This window comes from Oryzias latipes, chromosome 20, assembly GCF_053564925.1.
Source record: "Oryzias latipes strain Hd-rR chromosome 20, Olatipes_Hd-rR_3.1".
In the NCBI taxonomy this organism is placed as follows: domain Eukaryota; kingdom Metazoa; phylum Chordata; class Actinopteri; order Beloniformes; family Adrianichthyidae; genus Oryzias; species Oryzias latipes.
In genome coordinates this window covers 11,757,908-11,782,679 of record NC_136256.1, presented here as the reverse complement: position 1 = coordinate 11,782,679, position 24,772 = coordinate 11,757,908, and the positions used below count along the sequence as shown (strand labels likewise).

The window sequence follows — 24,772 nt, the reverse complement described above, 5'->3', positions numbered from 1 at the left end:
ATGCTCAGTGTGGAACATATTTAAAGATGGACCACAGAACTAAAGTGTCAAGTAAATTGAATTGGTTTAACGTGTGTCCTTAAAAGTGTAACTGAATTTGAAGCTATACAAACAAATATTTGTTAACCCTTTAACACCAGAGCTTAACTCCAGTGATGATATTCCTTGACTTAACATCGTTTTTTAACCGTATATGTATTTAATTGCGCAAAGCCGCTTTCCCCCGCTTCAGAATCTGCTGGAATTGGATTTATCACGTAAATGGTTGAAAAGTTACGTTTTTTTAAAGAATGTGTGTTAAATGGTTGTCACTGGTGACATTTTCAGCATTAAAGTGCTGAACACTTGACCAAGATGGTGCCAAACAAGGAAAATCTGTTCACCAAATGCTACTAGAACCCACTCTTGACACTAAATTAAAGTTGTTGTTCACTTTTTGGCAAATTCCTTTAGGGGTCGCCACAGTAAATTAGCTTCCACTGATTCACACAGATAGGTTGGCAGAGATTTTTACGCTGGATGCCCTTCCTGACACAACCCTATTTTTTTTTTTTTCGAGCTAGGGACTGGCACAGGGGAACCCAGACTTGAGCCCTCTTGGCGCTGTTAGGCAGTAGTGCGAAGGGTCTTGTGGAAGGACCCACACTGGATGAAGCTCATTGCACCCCCTGGGAATCAAACCCTGATTTCCCATGAGCCAGTCCTACGCTCAACCTTTTAAGCTATCCAGCCCTTTGACAATATTCAAAGTGAAATTAAATAAACTTAGCCTACATGACATTTAAAGGTGAAGTTAGGAACAGATTTGTGAACAAAATCTGCTTTTTTTAAATTTCTTTCTTTCTTTTCAGAATGGTTCATTTTAAAGCAGTGTTCACACCAAATGTGATCGTCAGGGGTGTCCAGTTTTAGTGTGATTTAGATGTCTTGATTTCACTATCAACAGACACCTTTGATTGAAGCACAATGAATGAATCAAAACCTCAGAAAAGCATGGTTGTGGCTGTTTGTGTAGCAACCATGCACATTTGTGTCAATATTGCTGTTATGGACTTTCGCTAGTGCTTTTTACAAACTGACCCCAAACCACAATTCAAACATCCACCTTAAGTCTAACCGGGAACTGAAAAATTATTTTGTTCTTTGAACATATGAACTTTTCCATAAATCTGCAGATATCTTTTTTCTCTTTGCAATAAAACTGTGTTATCAAAATGGATAAAACAAGACTCTTCACGGTTGTTGAAATGATAAAACTATGTTTAACAGGTTCATCTGAAGCTCATCATCAAGTGCACAAAGATGCTGACACATTACGTCTCTGCAGGTGTTTCAGCATGAGCAGCTAGCAGCACTGTGTCGCTGAAAGGAAGCCTTCTTCTAGTTCTTTCAGAGCTGCAGACACAGAGTTAGCAGGACTGCCAACGATGGTTTGTTGACCCTGCTCCAATTACTTTGCTGCATTCAACTTGCAAACTGCTTACATGTTTAAGCGGTTACAAGTTACTATTCATAGATGTCTGTGGTACGATTGCTGTGTAGATATATTTGGGAGTAAATCTGTGATGCTGGATTTTTATTTCTATTTTTCATGGAGGAAAACTTTAAACCTTTACATTTGATATTTGATTTTTTTATTATAAATATTTACACTTGCTGTAATAAATATGGGAGGGGGGGAGGTGAAACATGCGTCTTAGTGTTTCAGATTTGTATAATTATCATTATAAATGTGCGTGTCCTAAAGCTGCTTTTACAGCTTTCAACTGGAATTTTAAAATCCTGTCATAAAAACAACAACTTTTGGTTAAAAAAAAAAAGGTTTTTCATTGAAATAACAGTTTTCAAAATCAAACATACAGTATACATTTAAACCATACAATAGATTACTGAAAGATTTTTTTAAGAGTAGTTTGCAGATCAAATTAAATGGGGATCTAGCTAGTTTTATTTCGGAGAAAACTTGTTAAACAAAGAAAAATGATCTAACCTTTATACAGTCCAATCTAAGTTACGTACGTTCACACAGGTGTCCATCTCCAGGCCTTGGGGGCCAGTGCTCTGCATGTTTCAACACATCTGATCCAGGGGATCGGCAGCAGATAAAACTAGATTACTAAAAAACGAGCAGGAGGTCAGACCTGGAGACCTGGAGTCTGACTCCCCAGCCCTAACTCCTTCCATAAATTAAAAAAGGTAAGAAGCAATCAATGATGAAAGAAAAGCATTAATTCTAAAAACGTTCCCAGTGGTCTTTTAATGTTGATTATGCAGTTCTTACCCAAAAATTAAAAAACAAACAAACCTGTGTCTACAAAGATAAAGTTTCTGCAGAGTGACAGTAGTTTATTAGAAATTCACCTCTGAGTTGTGGGGTGGGACCGTTTGCACAGAAGAACCACCCCCGCCTTCCCTCCCCAATCGGTCACGTGTTTATTATTATTTATTATTGCATATTTTAAATGTGTTGAGAGGAGACAAAAACCATTTTCCTTTAAAAAAAAAGAAGTGTGACTGCGCATTTCTGACTGTAAAAAAGGTCAAGTGAGAGTTTTCCTCTTTAGCACATGAAAACAAACACACACACACACTCAGGGCTGGCAAGGTCCGTGTTTCAAACTCCTCTTTGAATTTTTCCATGATCTGAACTCACACAGGTATGAAAGCAAACCTAACAGACTCTGAGGTAAAGGAGGTCTGATGTGTTGAAATTCCATAAAAACCTGTCATTCAAGCACAAACAGAACATCCGTGTGCCGCTGGATGAAAACATTCCCAGAGTACAAAACGCGTGCCTTCAGTGAAACGCCAAAGAGGGGGGAAAGAAATCTCTCCAAAATAAAGCAGATATTTCTTTTGGCTTGTGTTGAGTTTCAAAGTCTATATGGCTATGATATTATGAAAATGGACAAACCCGATGAAAAATACGTCTTTTTTAGACAGATAAAAGACTAGGAGATGTTGATTAGGGGAGAGATGCTTCTTTTTTTAAGCACACAAGTTAACCAAAAAGAAGTGACCACAAAGTAAACAAAAAGAAAAAAGTGACACAACCCAGTGTGTGTTCTTCTGTGTCTGAATTTGCCTACTTTCTATGTTTTTTTCTTTCTGGAAACGGTAAGAGCCTGCGTTTAGAGTGGGAATTTCCTTCGATTATTTTCTATTTAGTTAAGCCCAAAATACTCACTTAGAATTGCCCTTGCAGGCAAAAGTTTTCCAGAAGGGATTCCTCTGCTTTTAGTGTGCTTGATCTTATTGAGCTAGATGGCTTGGAATTCAGAGATAATCAGGCTAAATTCTTGTGCTGTTTTAAAAACACAACATTTGCTCAAACTAATTAAGCTATTGATATTGGAAGTTTTTTCTTTAATGCTAAATAATAAAAAAAACTCTTTGTATGAGACTATGCAGATAAAATGTGATGAAAGATGGCTGTCACAAATGTGGTAATCTCAGAAATCCAGTTCTTAGAGTTTTTTGCAGCCCACAATCGGGTTCTTTCTGCCTTTTGTTTTTTTTCTTACATGCTTTGACACATTAATATCCACCATGTGGCCTGTCAAATCTATCACAGGCGTGCTTCATTTTTCCTGCTTCTGCGGTTCGGACAGGCAACGCGTACAGCTGGTGCTGTCATACACTTCTTTCCAGCCTCCGCTTTGGTTTGCACGTGCGACCAAAATGGATTCCGTCTCAGACAACAGGAGAATCTTCCAATAAGACAGGAACAGCTTGCACTTAAATTCATTTTGTACAAGAGCAGATAGGTGGAGTGAGAAAGGAAATTACTCTTAATAAAAACTGCTAGCGTCTATTGACTACAGTGTTTTTGGCACTATGAGGAAATCCTGTTTTTCATTGTGGATGTGTTGTTTAAATGTTTTTTTTCTTATTACTAACAAGGTTGGGAGTTCGTTTAGTCACAGTAACAGTCAGTGTTTAAGAGATTTCAGTCTGTTTTTTTTAACTGTTGCCAACAAGGTTGGAAGTTAAAGGTATTGTGAATACGTCAACGTAGCTAGTGTGTAGGGTATTACAAACAAGCTCTAAAATTTCTGTAAATGCAGTTAATGAGTCAGACTGACTGACAGACTTATATCTGACTCTTTTGTCTTGCTTGATTATCAACTATCAATTATCAATTTCCCTGCAGCTGCACAATTTCCCCTTAAAAAACTGTTGCTTCCACACCTTGAGGTACTTCACCAGTTTCTTGATTTGCAAGAACTCAGAGGACAGGTAGAAGTCGCTCTCTGGCCGGTGCTCTGGCCGCTCCTCTTCCTCCTCACTCTCGCTGGAAGTCTCGCTGGAAAGTTCTGCGAGGGTTGCTTTTGATGACGTCTTCCTGAAAGAGCAACAATCCCTCAGCCTGCAGGTAACGCTGTGTATGTACATTATGTAGGTGTGGAACAGAAGAAGCCACAGTGTGACACGGGCGGCGGAATTCAATATGAACTCCTTCCTGGAGTTGGAATGAACAAAGCACCTGGTCCTCCCACCTATTAATGATTTTGAAATTTCAGCTTCAACTTTGAACTTCCGCACAACATAAGCAGCAGGGAAATGCAGATTTGTGTCGCAGGAGGACTGCAGCTGTCATCATATTCAGTGCAAAGGATCTTTTTATCTGAAGCATACATGCAACCGTATCGCAGGTGGCTTTTCAAAGTTGCTTTTATCACGAAAACTGGGCCCTGCAGAGGAATAAAGTTTGGTGCACGTTCAAATGGGACGCCTGAGAGTCAGTTCCCATGTATATATTAATAGCATTTCCAGTAGAGAACATTATCAGGGAGAGTAAGCTGATATAAGTGTTTTCCAGGGTTCAGGACGACAAACAGAAGGTCCGGCATCCTGACTTCTGAGAGGCGATCAGTGTGAACAGCTTCCAGTGGCTAATACATTACAGATGTTCAAAAGTAATCCTTTACCTGCCTCAGAATGGAATACATGACCCTTGTATTTTACTTCTATTGAAATTAGCTGTAGTGGTAAAAAACTGACGCGATTAAAGACCTGAAGGGCTTTTTACCTCAAGAAGACCAGGACAAAATACTACATTTTCTTCCCTATTGTCATCATTGAATTGAATTCAAAATGGTGAAAACAACAAAACTTGTGAACATATTGTAAGCACCATTCACTATTTCATTGGTTAGCCCTCCAAAAATCTGAGCCCAACTTTAATAAATGGAGAAAAAAATGTAAAAAGAAGGACTAAAAAGAGAACTTGAATCTTTAAAATAGTTTTACATTTTTTCAGCTAGCCTTCGAAGACACCAACTTGGACAGATGTTAGCTTTCTAAAAAAAAGAAACTGCAATAACCTTTTACATTTTTAGGTCTAAAAATGAAGAAATTTAGCTCCGTAATTGAAGCCTTAGTCACACGCACCCGTACAGGGGTTGACCCGTATTGGTGCTGCAGGATTTTGGATTGTCTGGGCCCGAAGAGGGTTGTAGAGAGGAGGGGCTGCATCTTAAAGGAAGCACAGGTGTGTCCTGCAGAATCCTTGAGGCTCGTACCGACACCTCAAGGGATGTCATGAACATGAATCCAACGATAGTCGTGGTAAGTGTATTGTGACGTATTCTTAAGGCAAATGTGGCACGCACAGGGTGTGCACATGGTACATAAGTGTCTGTAGGACCCCGTAGGATACCCACACAAACTACACTCTGATTATCAAGATTTCCTAGTTTCTACTAGTGCACGCTTATCTGTTGAACAGCACTAACAAGCTCCTAGCGCAATCTGCAGGATTTGAGAGGGTTGAAAAATAAAAAGGAAACATTCAACGACACGCCTACATCTCACCTACTTCACCCTAACGTGTTGTTTAGGTCCTCACTACGAAAAATGTGCATGAATATTTCCGCTCTAGGGTCTCCAGCTTAGCTATGTCCTACGTACCTCGCACAAGTTTGCCTATTTTATCCCACAGACAGCCCATATCTAGCCTCACAGCTTTGAACAATTCCATTTGGGGATGTTGTGTTGAACATTTTGTTAGAACTGAACCAGTAATTCCTTCCATGACTGTGTCATGATAGTATAATGAATGCATGTGAAAAAGTATGATCACAGGACTAAAGCAATGCTCCTCCAGTCTGTGTAGACTGGCAGGTTCAAATATGGCTGAAAAACTGCCAAAAAGAGAAGAAACTTTTCAGAAAACCTCAAGTTTGCAGCGGTTTTTGCTGCAAATAAAGTTTGCGCAACTTATATATGATCTGATTTTGCTATCTTGTCGGCCCTCCTTTGGTTAGAGGCAACTTGGGTTGTCTGCAGGTGTGGGCTTACTTTGGTTCCTTTCTCCTTTGCTCCCTAGATTTCATCTGTTTTTCATTAGGAAAAATGATGAAATAACCCTCAAGTTTCTCTGAGCTTTAGCTGTCTGCTTCATGTTATTCCACCTGCAGCTCCTGAAGATAGCAGACTCTAACAGAGGACCGAATTCTTCACTCTCGCTGTGTGTAAAAGCCAGGCAATCCTGTGAAAATAACATGGGGGTTTCTAGACTTGATCTCCTTTGCTGAGCTCCCTCTGAGCTGCTTTTCTGTTTCTCTCTTTTAACGATGTGAGTCATTGTGCTTGTTTCAATTTTGAGAAAAGTAAAAGTAATTTTCTAAAATAATGACTATGCCAGATAAGAGCTTCTATGGCATATTTGTTGTTTTCCTTTTGGCAATTTAGGACACTTTTATCTGGAGCCAGTTTAACAGAGTTTCAATTTCACTGGAGTCAGTAAATGTCTTAACTGAGGTTGGTTACAGTCATCACAGGTGTGTTCCCTTTGGTTTTATTCTCCTTTTTTTGCTGCTTAGATTCTTAATAAAAAATAAATGTATGTTTTTAGAAGAACAATGAGAAAAAAAACATCTTCTCAAAGATTGTAGGAGTGTGAATTCTGAACACTTACTTCGTCAAAGAGGTCAGGCGCACAGGTGACGAAGACACAGAGAGCTCTGCTTTTATTTTGCTCCTGGTCCCTGGCTCCAGCCTTTTCTTCTCCTCTGCAGAGCTCCTTCTGGGCTTCCTCTCCTCTTCTCTGTTATAATGATGTGAAATAAGAGTCAACATGCCTGCTTCCATTTTAAAAATGGTTATTTTTTTAAAATAATCATTATTTAACCAGTCGAGACAAGAGTTTAACTGGCATTTCTGAAGCAATTTGGGAGACTTTAATCTGAAGCCAGCTTCTTCACAAAAAGGGTACACTTGTCAGGCTGTAAGAGCTCAACTCCTACAACTCTTTTGTCAGTCAAGGACCATATGTGGTGGGTCATTCCTGGGTCCTCTTTTCTTTTTCAAACATTTGTATCTGTGATTGGGCTAAGAGTGTTTCCACGCTAAAGTAAATATTAACTCAGATCATTGTGCAATCAGGAGCTTGGTAAACTCTGCAATCATCTTTTCAGAATGTGTGACTGCTGGCAGACTCGCTCAGCAGATGTGGCAAAGGTTTCCGCACCGCTGTCTTCCAGGGAGTCCTGGCCTCTTGAGGTTTCGGTGAGGTTTTCTTTTTTTTGTGATCTTACCCGCCTCCAGCCGACAGGAGGAGATCACTCCACCTCGGCTCAAGCTTTCTGCTGCCGTGAAACTGCGACGCAGACTGCCGAGACCTCTGTGTTGAAGGGGGATATGGTTCCTGTGATTAAGAGGATAGACAGATGCTGAGAGATGAAAAGAAAAAAATTGCTTGGATATAGAAAACATTCACATTATTCAACATATCACAGCAAAAACAGGATCTTAATAAAGTAAAAAGTCCCTTGTTTCAAGAAAAAAAAAAGTCTTATTTGCTGTCTTGCAAGAAATGTGATCTTAGTAATAAAGTTTTTTTTATAGCAAAACAATCTAAATGTGTCTAATTGACTGGAATTTTTTTCTTAGAATAAGAGTTCTCGCTTAATCAATTTTACCCCACTGGCAGATTTTTTTGCCTATCAAAAAATGGGGTAAGAATTTTTGACTTATTTCTAATGGGCTTGTTTTTGCAGTGTTGACTTAAAACAACAAACCCAAGATTTGAAAGGTTTTCCTCATTGAGGCTAAACGGTCTCTTATAGTCATCTCTATTAGGGAATCATTTTGTTTTGGTTTTTTTTTATAAATAAAGCAATGAATAATGTGCTTTCAATGCTCAAGTTCTCCCAGATGATGTAGAAAACCCATTAAATTAAATAAAAGTTTCATCCAAACAAAATACAATTGTTATGATCTCATTTCGTCCAGATCATTTCAAATGGCAGAATTATCTGAATAGGATTTTAATATTGGATTATATTCAAAGATATTTGGAATATATTTAAAAAAAAAAAACTTTTGAGTGTTTTCCTGTGTGTTAGAATCTCTGCTAATTTCCTAATGGGAAACAGATTTATTTAAATTTATTTTATACATTTTAATTTTAAAAATCTGATTTCTTTGGATCTAAAGTATTTTTCACAGTCAGTAGTTCAAATTAAACTCATCCTGACATAAAAATAATGTTTGGAATCAGAACATGCAATTCTACAAGTCTGAAGAAGAAACTTCAAGTAAAGCCAAACTTATTAAGGGCCAGAGTTTGCACTTGGATGCACACAGTACATGTTAGCCAGATAATCTCCAAGGTTGCCTATTGACAAACACAACAGAACCCAGAAGAGATTGCCCATTAATGCCTCAAGTTACCATCAAAGTCAATGAATAAAAGACAAATCAATAAGGATACCTGGCTCTGATTATTTTATTTGTTATTTTTTTACTAAAACAAATGGACTTTTTAACATCGGAGTCGATGGGTAATTGCTCTTTTCTGAAATCAGTCTCTCTTTTGAATAACTGCAACATTTTTTGGGAGTTTGTTTCAAACTTGGTAACAGACATTGATTGTATATGAGAACTGGACTAAGTGACTTCTCCCCCCTTCCTAGAGAGCCTCTAGGAAGGGGGGAGAAGTGACTTAGTCCAGTTCTCCCCCCTTTCCTAGAGAACCTCTGGTTCAAAGGAGCCAAAATCCCATAGACTTCTAAAAAGAAATAAACAGCTATTACTTATCATTCTATTTGTCAGGATAGCCATTCTTGCTCTGCTTCCTTTTCTTTTAAAATTCTTGCTAATCCTAATTTTTTTTTTCCTGATACTTTTTTCTGTATTGCAAGTCATTTAAGATACGAACTGACCAATCAGATGCCTGAAATAAAAGAACATGGTCTTACACCAAACGTTGGAAACTTTCAAGTGTCCCGAGCCCGCTATCAAGTGGTAGGGGTTCAGCAACAAGCTCACTCCTGATTGGCGAGAGGGATTGCCATAGAAATGTTGACTTTGACTGACTCGGAGAAATCACTGCTTACTGACATCTTCTGGCCTCAACATGGCAGCGTGTGTATCGCAAAAAAATTGCAACTGAATTGACTTTATTTTGTTGGAGCCAGAAGTAAACCATTTTCTCTAGATGACGTCACACTCACTCAGTCCAGTTCTCGTATACAGTCAACAGAGTATGAGGACTTGAGAATAACATAACTGATTACTAATTTTGTATAACTCAAATCTTTTCTGTTTTATTGTCTGATAAAAAGTGAAAGCCACAGTAAATACTGCACATAAAAAAACACACAACCTGCATAAAAGCCCAACATTGTGCACAGAGAAACCTTCTCTTCACCAATTGCCTCTGCAATGTTCCTCACTTAAAACATCTTGGCTCCCTGTAAGTGACGCCTTTGTGTCACTGCCTGTCATGTCTGATTATTTTGCTGGAGGTTTTCAAGGACCTATAATAGCAAACTTTACAGCCCGTACACTAATGCCAGCCACATGAATAGTTAGCAGCTATAAGAGTTTTTAATCACTGACACCTGCCTCTGCAGAAACGGCCCAAACTGTCACCGGCTCTGCATTTGTTCAGGGGAAGGGGAAAAGAATTGGGTTGTATTTCACTGCTTGTGTTCCCTCAAAAAGAGCAGAGCCAAGCAGGCACAATCGCTTTTTCCCCGAGACTTGTTATTCATTAAACATGAAGCGACCTGCTGTTGGAAACACTCAGGTGGATTTATTCAGTCTGGCTTCGTCAGAATAACTGGCTCTCTTTAATTCTATTATGCTGTGTGTGGAATCCACAGACAAGGCTCCGCATTTCTTGGCATCTGGCAGTGAAGCCTTTCTCCACAGGTGCTCTTCAGCATTAGAAATGAATGGCTGAAGTACTTTTTAAGCACAAATGACAACTGAGATCGCAGTGCAAAAATGTAAAAAAAATGTTAAAAAACAAAAGGCCTGCTGCTTCGTTGTACTTGAATCAGATTAATTGATTCATTTAGATGGAAAACCAGCAGGGGATGAAACTGAAGTCAGCACCCATAAAGAATCTGTCAGGACTCATGCTGACTGATGGTGACAGCAAGACAGTCGGCTTTAATTTTGGAATGTTGATGCTGAAAACAAATGTGCAAACTGGGGGTTTTGGTCATTTGTAATGCTGCGCATGTGAACGTGCTGGACACCCTCTGATCATGCTGTGATGTCAAACCAAACAGGAGCTCTCTTTCCTCGACACACTGCGGCCCACGCCTCCTTTTGGCGTCCGCTGCACCTTTGATTGAGGCTGTCCGATCTAATGTAACATAAAAAGAAAAGAGACGTGCTTCCTCACATGGGGAATGGGGAGATACGCTTGGAGATTAGGAGTTGTTATCCTTGGCGGTTGGCGTTTTGCGGTTCAGACTCCCTGATTCACAATCAGGAAAGAAAGCTCCAGTGATGCAAGATGGTTTCTGACAGACAACTTTGTTATTGCTGTCTCACACCAAAACTGGAGCGCAGCACGCCCATGCGAATGACTGCAGCTGCTGAACGTGTCGTGCAGATGATGCATTGTGTTATGCGAGTGCTGTCAGGAGCAGTCAGTCAAAGGAATTCAAGAGGTGCAGGTTCGACTGGAAGGATCATTTTTAGCAGAAATCATAAAAGCCTGCTCTTATTCATGCTTCTTTTTTTCAGCCTGTTCAGACTTTCAGTCGTTAATCTTTACTCAGCTCCTATAAAAAAATCCTGACATCATTCAAAGCTGTAATCAAAACTGGCAACATTTTCTGTATGATTTCTTTTTAAGCATTTAAATACGTAGAACTGGAGACACCTTTGTCATAGAAAGTAAGGATTTTCAAATTAAGTCATTTGTTGCAAAAATAATAATTAGAAAATTAACCACAAATGTAACATAGTCCAAATAAAGTGAATTACATTCTGAAGTATTTTACACTAAATCATTTTAAGTGCACTTTTTTGGATTTATGGTACACTATTATCAATAATTGTATTATATTTTCATACATTCTGTTTATATATTTAATTCCTTTAAAACAATAATGATTCAGTTTTTCTTCCTGCAGTTACTAAACACTGTATTGGTTTCTCTTTTTATTTTATAGTTTTTAGTCTGGGAGCCATTGGACTTTGACATGTGATAAATAAAAATTCACAGTTACCATATGACATTAATTTGACCTTCAAATACGGTAGCTTTTGTCTATAATTTTGTTTTTATAATTTAAAAAATTAAGTGCGTTAAGTTGCAAAAAAACATTGCAATTTACTCATTAATCTAGGGGTGGATTGTATCATTAATTATCATTTTAAGGAATTTAGAAAATAACTCCCCATTTTTAAACTAAATTGCTGTTTAAAAGACACTTTTGGTCCTTGTAACTCACAATCTCAGAGATGATTCAGATACTAAGCTGCTTATTTTGTCGTAATCACACCAATACGCTGCATGTTCCATGATCAGGGACTCTTTTTTGTCTGTCACAGCTTTTGTAAGATAGTCGTGGAATTTAAACATATATGATCACTTGTGATCATCCAATCCACTCTGACTCTTTTTTGCTGCAGACATGATGCTATTCCCTGCAGAAAGGCATAATTACACGTTTAAAAATGGAATCATTCATTTCAGTTGCATTCAAAACATTTGTTTCAGTAAAAATAGATCCTGATGTTTCACTATTTGATAATGTGTTCCTGCAGCTGTTTTTGCTCTAGAAGATATTGCATTAATAATGTAACTTTGGTGCTAATGTTAGATTGGCAGCGCAAGGAATTGTGGGATACCATTCCCTTTGCCTGTCAGGACGGATTTGGGTTTTAAGTGTGGGTTACTGTGTTTTACTGAGTTATTTTGTCCTTTTACGTTTAATTCTTTCCTCACCATGAGTGAGAGGGAGGAGGGAGGGAGAGGATGATGAGATTATTTAGCACTAATTGTGCTGCTTTGTGTTATAAGAACTAAAGTTAAAATTAGAGTAATTATAACTGAATAAAAGTTTCATTTTGCAAATCCTAATTAAATTATTCATTTTAATGTTATAAAAATAAGAATATTTGCAGCCTCAAATGTAGACATTTGAGAGTTCAAGAAGTACAATAAATTAAGATGGAAAAACATTTAATTGAATTGGAGTAATATGACATTTAGTTAGATAAATGTGTGAATTTGAGTTGTATAAACAATAATTGAGTTGGATAGACATAAGAAATTACGTTGAATAAATTTAAATGAATTACTTGTCACCAATTGAATTAATTAATTAAAGTTTGATAAGTATATATATACAAATATGCGTCACAGTGTAATTTAAAATAAGATTAGAAACTCATGCGTTTATTTTGTCTTTTCTTTTTCTCCAAGCAGAAATGCACATATCCACTTTACTTTGAACAATATCACCTTCTTTAAAACTTTTTTTTTTTTTCTTAAGCTGCCTCACTTGTATACTTTCACTACCAGCTGGAAACTGCATGTGGCCTTCTTCTCTCCTGCTGAGGCTGTTGAGGTGTACAACATGAAGCACTGCTGATATTGTGATGATGCCTCATTTTTAACAAATATGAGCACATCTGTGAAACAAAATATATATTCCTGAATTATTATGTCGTCAAATTACCGCAGCAGGAAACAGCACTACTGAGAAAATCACACATATTTTTGCGTCTGGAAACATTTGTGTTTGTGTGTGTGTGTGTGTGTGTGTGAGTGTGTGTGCGTGCAAGCGTGTGTGTGTGCCCCGCTCCACTGCTGGGATTTGTAGGAGGTAGATTCAGAAATGTTTCAACACGGTGACAACCAGATACTAGCTCACTAGGGTTCAGGAGCTCAGACACTGATTACACAACCCTAACTGTTTACAAGAATGAGACGGTGAGAGTTCTAGGTAGAGAAAAAGGGTTGGACGCCCACTCCCGCTCAGTTTGAGAGCTATGGCTGAGTAACAAAAACTCAAGTAATGGCACCTGGTTGTATTTTTAACTTACCTCTCTGACCACATTTAATGCGAAATATGAAGACCTTCTCTTCATGAGAGTCACCAGATCTGGATACATTTCACTTGTTCGAATGCAGCCACCATCCTCTTCTGGATTCCCGCCCTGTGAAGATATTAAAACGGCTTCATTAGATTGAAAAAAAGCAATTCTAGTGTGAAGGACATGAAAGATAATGAAAGACAATAGATATTTAATGTTTCATTTCCATTACCTATACATTATTGTATTTTTCTCACTACAGAGCACACTGGATTATAAAGCGCACCGTCAATGAATGGTCTATTTTTCAACTTGTGTCGTCTATAAGGCGCACTGAACTACAAAGCACATTAAGCAAGACAAAAGAGTAGAGGATAAGTCCGCCAGTCAGACAGACTTCAGTAACTGTGTTCACAGTAACTTTAGTACACATTTGTGACACGCTACATGCTAGTGTGTAAAACAGACGTTACTGTGACTATGCTAATTCTCAAACTTGTTAGTATCACGTAAGAAAAACACAGTAACACTGCTAGATACTACCGTAGCCATGTTAGCATGTTCACACTGACACCCAACAAAACATTTTGACAGAATGCCATGTACCTCTAAAAATCACTTTGACATCAGTAAGCACAGACACAGAGTCAATCCATAGATAAAGTGCTCTGGATTATAATGCACATTGTTGTTGTTGTTTTTTAAATAGGGCTTTTACAGTGTGAGAAATACAGTAAACTGGACTGGACTGGACTGGACTGGACTGGACTGGACTAGACTAGACTAGACTAGACTAGACTAGACTAGACTAGACTAGAATGAATTGGATTGGATTGGATTGGATTGGATTACAGTACAGTAATTAACTTTATTGCCACAGGATACATAAACATCATAGACACAAGTGGAATACAACAGCTACTCTATTAAGACTGTCACATTGCTCGGTTCTTTTTGCAAACACATTTAGATGTGTTCTTCCAGTGAGTTTCCATGTTGATCCCAATTTTTCATATGATACAATTTTAACTTACCTCTAAAGTTGTTCAAATATGTAGTAGCATGGCAATACAATATTGCAATTCCTGGAAGTCCTTCAACTATCCCAGCAGTTTCTTATAAGTTCAACCTGTTCTAGCAGTAGCTAGTGAGGAATTGCAGAAAATGCATTGCTGTAGAAAAGTTTTTGTTTTAAAACCGCCCAATTTATTCCAATGAGAGAATATTGGGTTTTCCCATATTACCATCAGAAGTTCAGATGCTATCCGATTTTTTGATAGTGAAATAATTTATTGGGTGTTCAAAACTGAGATTTTTAAAGCATAAATTTAGTTAAAAAAAATGATGAAATTGCAAAAATATCTCTTATTAAAAAGCTAAATATGTTTTTAAAAAAAAGCAGATGGAAGTTGAAATGACTCTTTATGTATTCCTACCTCTTTCCCCCACTAAGCTTTGTGCTGGTCAGATCATCTGACATGGACTTTTTGCATGTTAAAGCCTTAAATAAACTATTTTATTCCTAAAGCTATAAATTCAGTTTAGCAGGAAGGTGTGTTGTGAGCAAAGCTAATAGCCATACATATTTTTCCACAATATTTGCAATAACCCGCACTCTTTCGCCCTCAGATGTCACTTTAGCTTAAGTGATCTTGACCATACTAGTTCTTTTATTTTGTGAAATAAATGTAATTTGTGTCTTATTTTGAAGGTCGACGGTGCAAGTTTAAGTGTAGCATAATCCCAGAAATGTTTTTTCAGGAATTTTATTTCTAAAGATTTTCTTTTCTCTCTTTTTTTTTGTTTTTTGTAGGGGTTGACAAAAGATGGAAAACACAGCTCCAGACCGGATGAGTTACTTTCCCCTCATGTTACCGCCCCTGTAAAACAGTAATGTTATACAGTCATGGTGAAAGTTTTGTGTCCTGTAAATCAATGTGAGTGGGGCTCATTAAGAAGTATCTTGACTCAGTCCTTTAAATCAATCTATTTAGGCTGAGTAGCTGAGTAAACAATACTCACACTTTGCTTCCGATTTATACAGAAACAAACAGCTGTTTCTGTAATGCTAGAACCTTTCATTTGAAGAACAGCAACTTTGGCTTTCATGAGAATCCCTGATCAGCAAACTCCAGTATGGAAGCTCCAGTGCAGTGATCTCTAATGAATGGGGAGGTTCTCTGGTTAGTATGTGTGGTTGTGTGACTGATTAGTTGTGGAGTGACTTGGATAAAGAAAAACCATAACGGAAAATTGAAAAATGCATCTGTATTTTTCTACTCACTGGTATCAAAGTGGGATTATAGGAGTAAGATTATATATATTTGCTTCTTTCCACTCCCTGTCAAGCAATTAATCAAACTCTGTTGGACAATCGTTATTTTGATAGGATCAATGGTTGTGTCCAAATTGCGTTCCTTGGGCTGCATTTGAAGGCTGCTTACGTCGCAGCACTGAGAAGAGTGCTGTCCAAATAAAGATCAAATAAGCCAGAAAAATTTTGAGCTCCATGCCTGATTCACGACTCTTTTCTGTTCGGGAATCACGGTTCTAGGCGATAGGGCATTCACCAATGTAAACGCTGGAATTATCTACAGGCTAGACTTGTCCAAATTCACAGCCGTAAACATACGCCGAAATTGGACACATCCAATTTCGAGTGCTGTGTACAGTATATAAGTAAAAATGATGTATATTTTATCAATAGAAGTAATTATAATAAAAAAAATCATTTGTGTTCATTAACTTCTAATCAATTTATATTTCATATTTCGTATATTTTGGAATATACATTCCATTTTTTGTACAGCTTAGCCGGCGGTAAGGCTTACGTGATTTAAAAAAAAAATAGAAACAACCACTAGAGGGCACTGTAGTTGTATGTATCAGTTTTTGCTACTAACAGCAATGCAGAAGAAGAAGCGCTGCTCAGTCTTATGCCGGGCTCCACAGCATTGCTTTAGGCGACAGAAAGGAGGGAGAATTCAACAGATTAAGTGATCTGAAGTGAATATATGAATAATTGTTCATATGTTGCTTTAATATACTAGATTCATTCAGTGTTTCATGAAGCTAAATAAGCATCAATGTGCTATAGCAGTATATTAAATATATGTGTCTAAGCACATTTCTCCAAACAGTGCAATTTATATATGCTTTTTTTCATTTTTATACATTTTGTAGCGTCTGCCAATCCAGAGTGACTTATAGTCTGAAAAGTATGGCTATCCTTTTTTTTGTTCATTTTTTCTTTTTTTAATTGCTTGAAATCATTCAATAAACCAGTGAACCAAAGTGTGGACTCTTTTTTATAAATGTTTATTAATGGAATAAAAACTACTAAATATATACCTTCTTGTTAAACGTAAGTCACAAACTGGCGCCAAACATCAACCTAAAATATGTACATTTCTAAGCCTTGACCTTCTAGACTGAATTGGTACATTTAAAGAATTGTCTGCAATTTTCTAACGTAGACAAATCCTATAAATAAAATAAAAACATTACTTTGACTTATGTTGAAGCAGATATGGTGAAAGCTATGTTTTTCTGTGTAGTCTTACCCCATTTAGGAAAACTCCAGCAGTGCAGCAGGTGACATTGAGGCTCCCTGTGTCCACAGACTCAATAACAACGTAACAAATCTCCCCCTGCGCTTGTCTCCATGGGGGAGCTCGACAACCATTCCAAAACTCAAAATCTAAAACCAAAGAAAAAGCCAATTAGTTCAAACAAGTTGGAACGTAAAACTTAAATACATTTATGATCTGTATGAGCAGTGTGAAGCCTACGGAAACCAGAGCAGGGAAAGGAGGGATCAACCCACATCAAATGTGTCAAACAGAGATAAACCAAATTCTTCAGAGAACGGGGCTGGGACTTAAGTCCAGATTTGCACTGCAGCCCCCTGTCCTTCCAGTTCCATTCCAGTTATCTTTTCATCTATTTTCAAAGCGTTCACAGTGACATTTAATTAGATTCTGCTGTTTTAGCCGAAATAAAAAATAAAAACCTATGTTGTTTTCTAGGACATAGTTTCTGCAGAGCGGCAGGAGTTCATTAGAAATTCGCCTCTGAGTTGAGCGCGGGAATGTTGGCGTGGAGCAACTCCACCCCTACTTTTCCTTCTCCGTTGCTGCTCTCTGTTAACCCTTGGAGGCACTTTAACGTTGGGAGTTGGGTCATCTGGACCCCACTAGACAGTGCACTGAACTGCTTTTCTTCAATGATTTGTAAACTTCACTGTGTCCATTGATTACATGAAATCTTTCCACCTTTATCCACCTTTGTCATGGTAGGAAGAACACGTCAATATAAGGATGGGCTCCTCTGGACTCCACAAGATAGCACAAGGGTAAACACTCTCTCTCACTCTCTCTCCTTGCATTCCCAACCTAACATTCGCGGAGCAACAATAATGACGACCAATATCAGAGCTGTACAGTTTTGATCCAGATTCCCGCTCAGACGTGGAACATGGAACTATTTGTATACAAATGGATGCATCCGAATAGAGCGGAGCAGGAAGTTTGTGGCCTGCCCAGCGTATTTTCCACATAAGAAATACAATCTTTTTCAAACTGAATTTTTTGTCTGCTCCTGATTCACAACTATTTAAATATATATATATATATATATATATATATATATATATATATATATATATATATATATAGTTGTGAATCAGGAGCAGACAAAAAAATTCAGTTTGAAAAAGATTGTATTTATATATATATATTTATTTATATATATATATATATCAGAAAAATGCCGCAGGAACATGTTAAAAACACCAAAAACACAATCCATCATCTTTTAGAGCTGCTGGGATGAGCATTATTGCAAAAGGTGTCCTTTCAACTGGAGGAAGTGAAGGATGGTGAACCGTATTCATTTTTAACTGCATGCTTTTTTAGGGCCTAAAAAATGCACTGCAATGAGAAAAACAAGGCCTGTGTGGACTGAATGTGACAAAAACCAATGACTTCCATGCCTTGTTGTTTTGGATGTTTTGGTGTAAAAGGCAATCATAGATATACTGTAATTCAGACCTGATGTGTATCGGACTGACTTCAGCAGCCTGTCGTCCCCCTCACTGCAGAACTGCAAAAAGTCCATCTCAACCTTCATAAAGTCTGGGTCGTACTGGGCACTTCAGCAGAAAGACAAAAAGGCAAGCATTAGAGACTCTGATTTCAATGATGGGCAGCAAAATAAACGGCTGCCCACTCACTCGGAGAAGTCTCTGAGAAGCTTCCTCAGGATCCGTGTGTCTGTATTCTGCAGCAGGGCGACCAGTCTGGCTTTGATTTCTGAGGCTTCATCCTTCACGTCCTCTTTGAGGCTTTCAACATCGGCATAGGCTCCATCTTCAAGCAGCTGGGAGGCGATTCTGGGACCCAAAATTTTAACCAGGAAGTCCCTGTTTCCTGAAGGGAAAGAGCATCTACATTTTATTGGATCACATCCAGACAACCTTCCTTACAGAGCTTTTTTCTGCTAAATGTGTTTTCCAAATAGCCACTGTAATTATGTCTGCATCTTTCAGTGCCTTAACTCGAAAAAAATTAAGTGAGTGAGTTTCAGAGGTGTGAGCTATTTACAGTCACCTTCCAGACACGCTTGAACTTCTTCCAGTTTCTTATCTTCCGCTGCTTGAATTAGCATGGAAAGCTGGCCGAGGCTACGAACGCGAACAGTGGAGGGAGTGAGCAGCGGCGGCGGCGGCGCCTCCCTGCTGTCCGTCTCGTGAGACCGTGCAGTAGAGTCACTGAGTGCAAATAAAACATGAGACATTCAGTGTCTCTGTCGAGGTCATGTCAACGTGCATCTTATGATGAGCTAAAAGAAAGAAAGAAAAAAATAAAAGGAGTTTTTTTGCTGCACTGTTCAGCCAGCTGATAAGACCAACCGGATGTGGTAGTCTGATTTGAGATCAGATGTCACCACGGTGGTGCTCCACTGCAGCGGGGCCTCAAAGGTGAAGTCGGCCTCCTGTGGGTGCTGGGAGCCGATCTGCTCCACGAAGGTCAGGATTTCCTTCAGCAAGGCCTCGTTTGTCGGCGAGGACTTAAGTTTGCTGGCGTCTGGACTGAAGGTGGTCCACTGAGCGGCTTTGGACAGAGACACCCCCATAACTTCAAGAGGGAGATTCTAAAACAGAGAAGTTGAGGGTGAATGGGATCACTTGGGGTCTCAGTGTTTAATCACAAAGACGAGGAGGAGAGCGTTGACAGAAAAAAACTGTAAATCCTTTCCCTTTTAGCTTTTCTGCTCCTTGTCTTTTGCCTCTCGGCTGAACAGCATAGCTGCTCTCACTACAGTTTTCCACACCTTTCCTTTCATTTGAGCTCAAACTTTTTTTTATCACACCAGCTGTTTTATCTCTTCTCCCTGTAACCTCACTCTTCCCCTGATCCCTCTGAGTCACACACAACAGAAAAAAACTACAAATGAAGTAAAAACATAAATAAATAAATAAAAACATGACCTAATCACCGCATCAAAATTATACAATTGAAACAAAGTTCTCATTTTAGATTTTACATGCATGGATGGGCGGCTGTTGGCATGGACAATTTGCATGGCAACAGACAACCAGGCACTGCACATCACCTGTTGTCAGACTGCCTAAACCAAGAAGAGGTTGCAATTTTCATGGATTGTTATCCTTAGTCTAAAAAACATGCTCTTCTCTAAAAGTACTAAGTAAAGGAGTTGCAACATAATTATGTTGACAATGACATTAAGTACCTCAGATATACATCATTAATTTTTACTCTGAGTAGTTTTTTGAAAGAAAGATTGCACTTAATTCTTTTAGTAGTTAAATATTTTATGCCCTTGTTCATCTGCCTTGTTATTGCTCTTTACACTTTAGATTGGGATATATGTCTTGATCCATGTATTAAAAAGGGACCCTTTTCACATGTTTACAAAAAAACATGTTTATATTTGTTCTGTTTTAATTTTATAAAATATCTAATTTATCTCTTGACATAAAAAAAAAGTGCCATTCATAAAGTTATACGATGAGACAAATTACTATTTTATATTATTTAATTATTATTTTTCTACTATTGAAAGAAAAATAACACTAATTTAATAATAATTTCTGGAATTAAGGTTTGAATAAAAATGCTAACACAAAATGCCTGTTTTACTTTTTTGTAATAGACAATAGAAGCAAAGTTTAAGTAAAAAAAATTAAATACAATTATAATTTAAAAAAAAAGTTTATAAAAAATGCTATTACTTATTACATTATTGATTTTGTTGGAAGTTTGTTTAATACATAAAAATAAACAACTTGCTAACATTTCAGAAACACGCCACAAACAATAAACAAATAAGGCTGTATTGTGTTGAAACAATAGAAAAATAGCGACATTTTTTGAGAAAAATAATCAATACATTTTTTTGACTATTTTCAAAGCATATTCTGGAAAAAGCGTTTGTCAAGAAAGAAAACTTCCGCTTCTTTTGACAATTTGACAACTAATGTTACTAAAGTTCGACGACAGACAAAACTTACTTTGAAATACGTAGCTTACGCCGACGAAGTTACTGTTTTTGTGAAGTAATTCTTCATAAATTCTCGCATAAATTTTCTGTTTTTCCAAATGTAAAAACCTTTGACTCACCCGAGACCCCGGTCCGTTGCTAGGATACCACCACACACGACGGAAAGCATGATGGATCAAAAAGTACCGCATGATTTCTAACGCGGAAGCCCAACACAGACGGCCTAATGCTGTGTATTACAACTTTCCTTTCCTTCAATAGAAACATAACAGTGACAGTCGTAAAGCTGTTTGACAAACTAAATAACAAAGTAAATTCTATAGCTTTGTGTCTCACACAATTAGACTTACAAATGTTAAATTAATCCCAAAAATCTTATCCTTTACTAAAACCTCCACAGCTACTCATTTTATTTTAAGGTTTGCTTCTTCTCCACTCTTCACAAAAAATATTATATTTGGGTGTTTTATAAGTAGTTTATATTAAAAGGGATACAGTATCCATGAAGCTTACTTTTTACATACTATTGTAAACTTAAAATGTTGCAATTTAATTTGTCAATCTTCTTTATTTCAAACACAAATTAAAATACACAAAAGTTTAAAATAGACAAAACAAGACAGTGTGCTTGAAAAGGAGTGGGTAAAAGAGAAATCTTGTACAAACCCACCCCTTTTTTACAACACCTGATGATCTGCGTATTTCTATTTACAGTTTGTACATATTATACATTCACATTACATTCTGCATATCAACAATGCAGAATCACATGACCGCAACTCAATGCATTGAGGTCTGTAGACATGGTCAAGACAATGTGCTGCAGTTCAAACCAAGCTTCAGAACAGAGAGGAAAGGTGAATGAAGTGAGATCTGGGTAAGACACGTTAAAGCCATAGTTTATCCTGCTTTGTATAGCCCAGACATATCTCAGAGACTGCTGATCTACTGTGATTTTCACCCACAACCATCTCTAAGGTTTACAGAGAATGTTCCAAAAAAGAGAAAATATCCTGTGAGCAAGAGTTCTGTGGGCAGAAATCCCTTGTTGATAACAGAGGTCAGAGGAGAATAGCCAGACTGGTTCCAGCTGATGGAAAGACAACAGTAACTCAAATAACCACTGTTTACAACCAAAGTCTGCATAAGAACATCTCTGAACGCACAACACATCCAACCATGAGGCAGATGGGCTGCAGCAGCAGAAGACCACACTGGGTACCACTAAAGTCAGCTAAAAAACAGGAAACTGAGGCTACAATTCACACAGACTCACTGACGATTGGAAAAACCTTGTCTAGTCTGATGAGTCTCCATTTCTGCTGCAATATTCCGATGGTAGAATCAGAATTTGGTGTCAACAATAACAAAGCATGGATCCATCCTGCCTTGTATCAACAGTTCCGGCTGGTGGTGGTTGGTGTAATGGTGTAGGGGACATTTTCTTGGCACAGTTTGAGCCTCTCAGTACCAATTGAGCATGGTTACAACGCCGCAGCCTGCCTGAGTATTGTTGCTGACCGTGTCCATCCCTTTATGACTACAGCTACCATCTTCTGATGACTACTTCCAGTAGGATAAGGTGCCATGTCATAAAGCTGGAATCATCTTAGACTGGTTCCTTGAACATGACAATGAGGTCACTGGACTCAAACGGCCTCCATAGTCACCAGATCTCAACCCAATAGATCACCTTTGGGATGTGGTGGAACGGGAGGCATTGGATGTGCAGCCAACAAATCCGCTGCAATTGCAATGATGCTATCATGTCAATATGAACCAAACTCTCTGAGGAATGTTTCCAGTACCTTGTTGAACCGATGCCACCAAGGATTAAGGCAAAAGGGGGTCCAATCCAGTACTAGCAAGATGTATTAAGTGTGTGATACATCAGTAAATACGCAAACTATTTGGCCTATTTAAAGTTTTGAAGCATTCAGCTAAATGTTAGCTAGCCAAACTAAATTTCCAGTTATTATATGGAAGCAAAGGTCGCTGCACATCCGTCTAAGTCTGGAAAAATATTGATTTTTTTCAACAGCGGAAAAAATTAAATTGTTTCAGAAAGAATGTCTTATATCTGGATATAATAAACTGCAGGCCAGCTCCTGCAAACAGTTTTTAGTGCCAAAACTGGAGCTCTGCATCTGTCTGTGTATGTAAAATTTGGGATTTTAAAAGTCAGATTTAGTTTTTTTTAATACAGAGATCACAGTTAAAGCTTCTGAAACATGGTTTCACTTTGTTTTCCTCCAAACTGCTGCTGAAGTTTCTTTAAAACACACTTCCTAGTGCCGCCAAATCTCCTTTTCAGAGATCTGTACCTGAATAAAGTGGACCAGGTGGAACTACTTTGTTTCCTAAATTGTTAAGAAATAAGTTGGATTACGCTTGCATGTAAATCAATCGCCAGTGATTCCCCTTGGGGAGGGAGTAGGGGGAGAAGCAGTAGCTCTTTTCCAGTATCAAGACAGATCATTTTCTATGTTGTTGTTGTTGCAGAGCTGAATTTATGAGCTTTCCCTACTCTCCAGGTTTTTTATTTGGAATGATAGGTAGGAGAGCGGTCTCAGTTAAGAAGCCCTGAGTGCACAAAACATGGGGCTTGAATTAAAGGGTTGGATTAAAGGCAAAAGAGGTCAGACGCAGCACAAGGTCTGATGTAAAAAGCAGTCCAAAAAGGAAGGAAAAAGTGAAGATGGATGGAATAGTGAGAGAAAACAGAGCAAAAAAAAGCAGGATAAACTATGGCTTTAACGTGTCTTACCCAGGTCTCATTAGCCGACCTAATTGCTGTTTGTTAAAGGAGACTAAAGGAAATGATCCTCCTGGTCTGGATCTTTTACAAAGTAAAACAAATATGCAACATGCTCCAAAGCACCTGTACTCCTTTAGATGTGCTATGACTCCAACCTAAGCCAGAATAACAAACACCACCCCTCCTCGTGCTGTTGCTCTACTGCATCAAACAGCCTCTGATTGAACGGCGCGGAAACGGTCCGAACATCATGATTGCATCCGTTCACAGTGTCCAACAGCCCATTAACGCTCAGATCAAAAACACACAAAGCAATGGGTGAGTAAAATGAGTGATGATGAGGAGCTGGAGCAGACTACTGCTTTGGTTCAAAGCTGGAGAGAGCCACTGTTGTTTGGAAATTTTTTGTTCTGGACGTGAGTTTAGACATTTTCATAGGATCCATGTCTGAGCGGCTCAGACCTCCACTTTTAAAGTGGGAAAAAAGGTCAACAGCGGTCTTTGTGAGCTCTACGAGATGGTGGAGTGGATGGGGCAAGGGGCACCAGGAACAGGACCCCCCCACACACACACACTTCCCCCCAAATTTTAGAGTCAATATTATTATTGACAAAGATTGAGAAATGAACAATACAACTTTGGTTAAGCATTACAACAATTACAAAAGCAATATTTTGAATAGCATATCAGCTTTTAATATTAAAAACAGTTCTAAATATGTCTGTTTGATCCTTTTGGAATAGCCTTCAACTCTGCTGTTCTTTGCTCCCATCCGTACAAAACGTTCTAGCTCCACCACTGGCGAGAAGTGTCTCGTCCATCAACAGGTTTCTAAAATAGCTGCAAACTGTTGACCACACCCTCCTCCCTCTTCACAATGGCTCCGGAGGGTCACTTGTCACTAGCCCCCTCCTCTGTAAACCATCATCTTTTCAGGCGAGGAGAAAAGGGGCTAAAATGGTTTCATTTCTGAGAATTCGGATCAACTTTAGATGTTTCTCAGAGTTCAGGTCATTACATTTTCAGGCTTCCTCCCTGAAAAACAAGAATAGCAAAAAGGCATTATCAACCTGAATAAAACACTTTTTGACCCTGCCATTCTGTGGCGAATAAGATTCTTCCTCAAAAGCAAAACAGGATGCCTTTGCTATCCATTTAGCACAGGAAACTCAACTTTAACTTCATGCAGAAACT

General features: G+C 38.3%; 1 protein-coding gene across 2 annotated transcripts in view; it reads right to left on the bottom strand.

Moving 5' to 3' along the window:
• Nucleotides 1-21,085, bottom strand: part of odad2 (outer dynein arm docking complex subunit 2) — a 57,225-nt gene extending 36,140 nt beyond the window's left edge. Inside the window, exons 1-10 of one of the 2 annotated variants that reach the window (XM_004080910.5) lie at nucleotides 20,940-21,085; nucleotides 19,208-19,449; nucleotides 18,906-19,066; nucleotides 18,530-18,725; nucleotides 18,348-18,448; nucleotides 16,860-16,996; nucleotides 13,306-13,419; nucleotides 7,542-7,651; nucleotides 6,923-7,051; nucleotides 4,192-4,345 (exon numbers count right to left, since the gene is read on the bottom strand). In XM_004080910.5, coding sequence (XP_004080958.2) covers nucleotides 4,192-4,345; nucleotides 6,923-7,051; nucleotides 7,542-7,651; nucleotides 13,306-13,419; nucleotides 16,860-16,996; nucleotides 18,348-18,448; nucleotides 18,530-18,725; nucleotides 18,906-19,066; nucleotides 19,208-19,449; nucleotides 20,940-21,011 — 1,416 coding nt within the window. In that variant the 5' untranslated portion in view covers nucleotides 21,012-21,085. Of the gene's footprint in view, nucleotides 1-4,191; nucleotides 4,346-6,922; nucleotides 7,052-7,541; nucleotides 7,652-13,305; nucleotides 13,420-16,859; nucleotides 16,997-18,347; nucleotides 18,449-18,529; nucleotides 18,726-18,905; nucleotides 19,067-19,207; nucleotides 19,450-20,830 lie in introns of both variants that reach the window. The other variant, XM_020712579.2, reaches the window with a different exon arrangement.
• Between the last annotated feature and the right edge of the window lie 3,687 nt (nucleotides 21,086-24,772).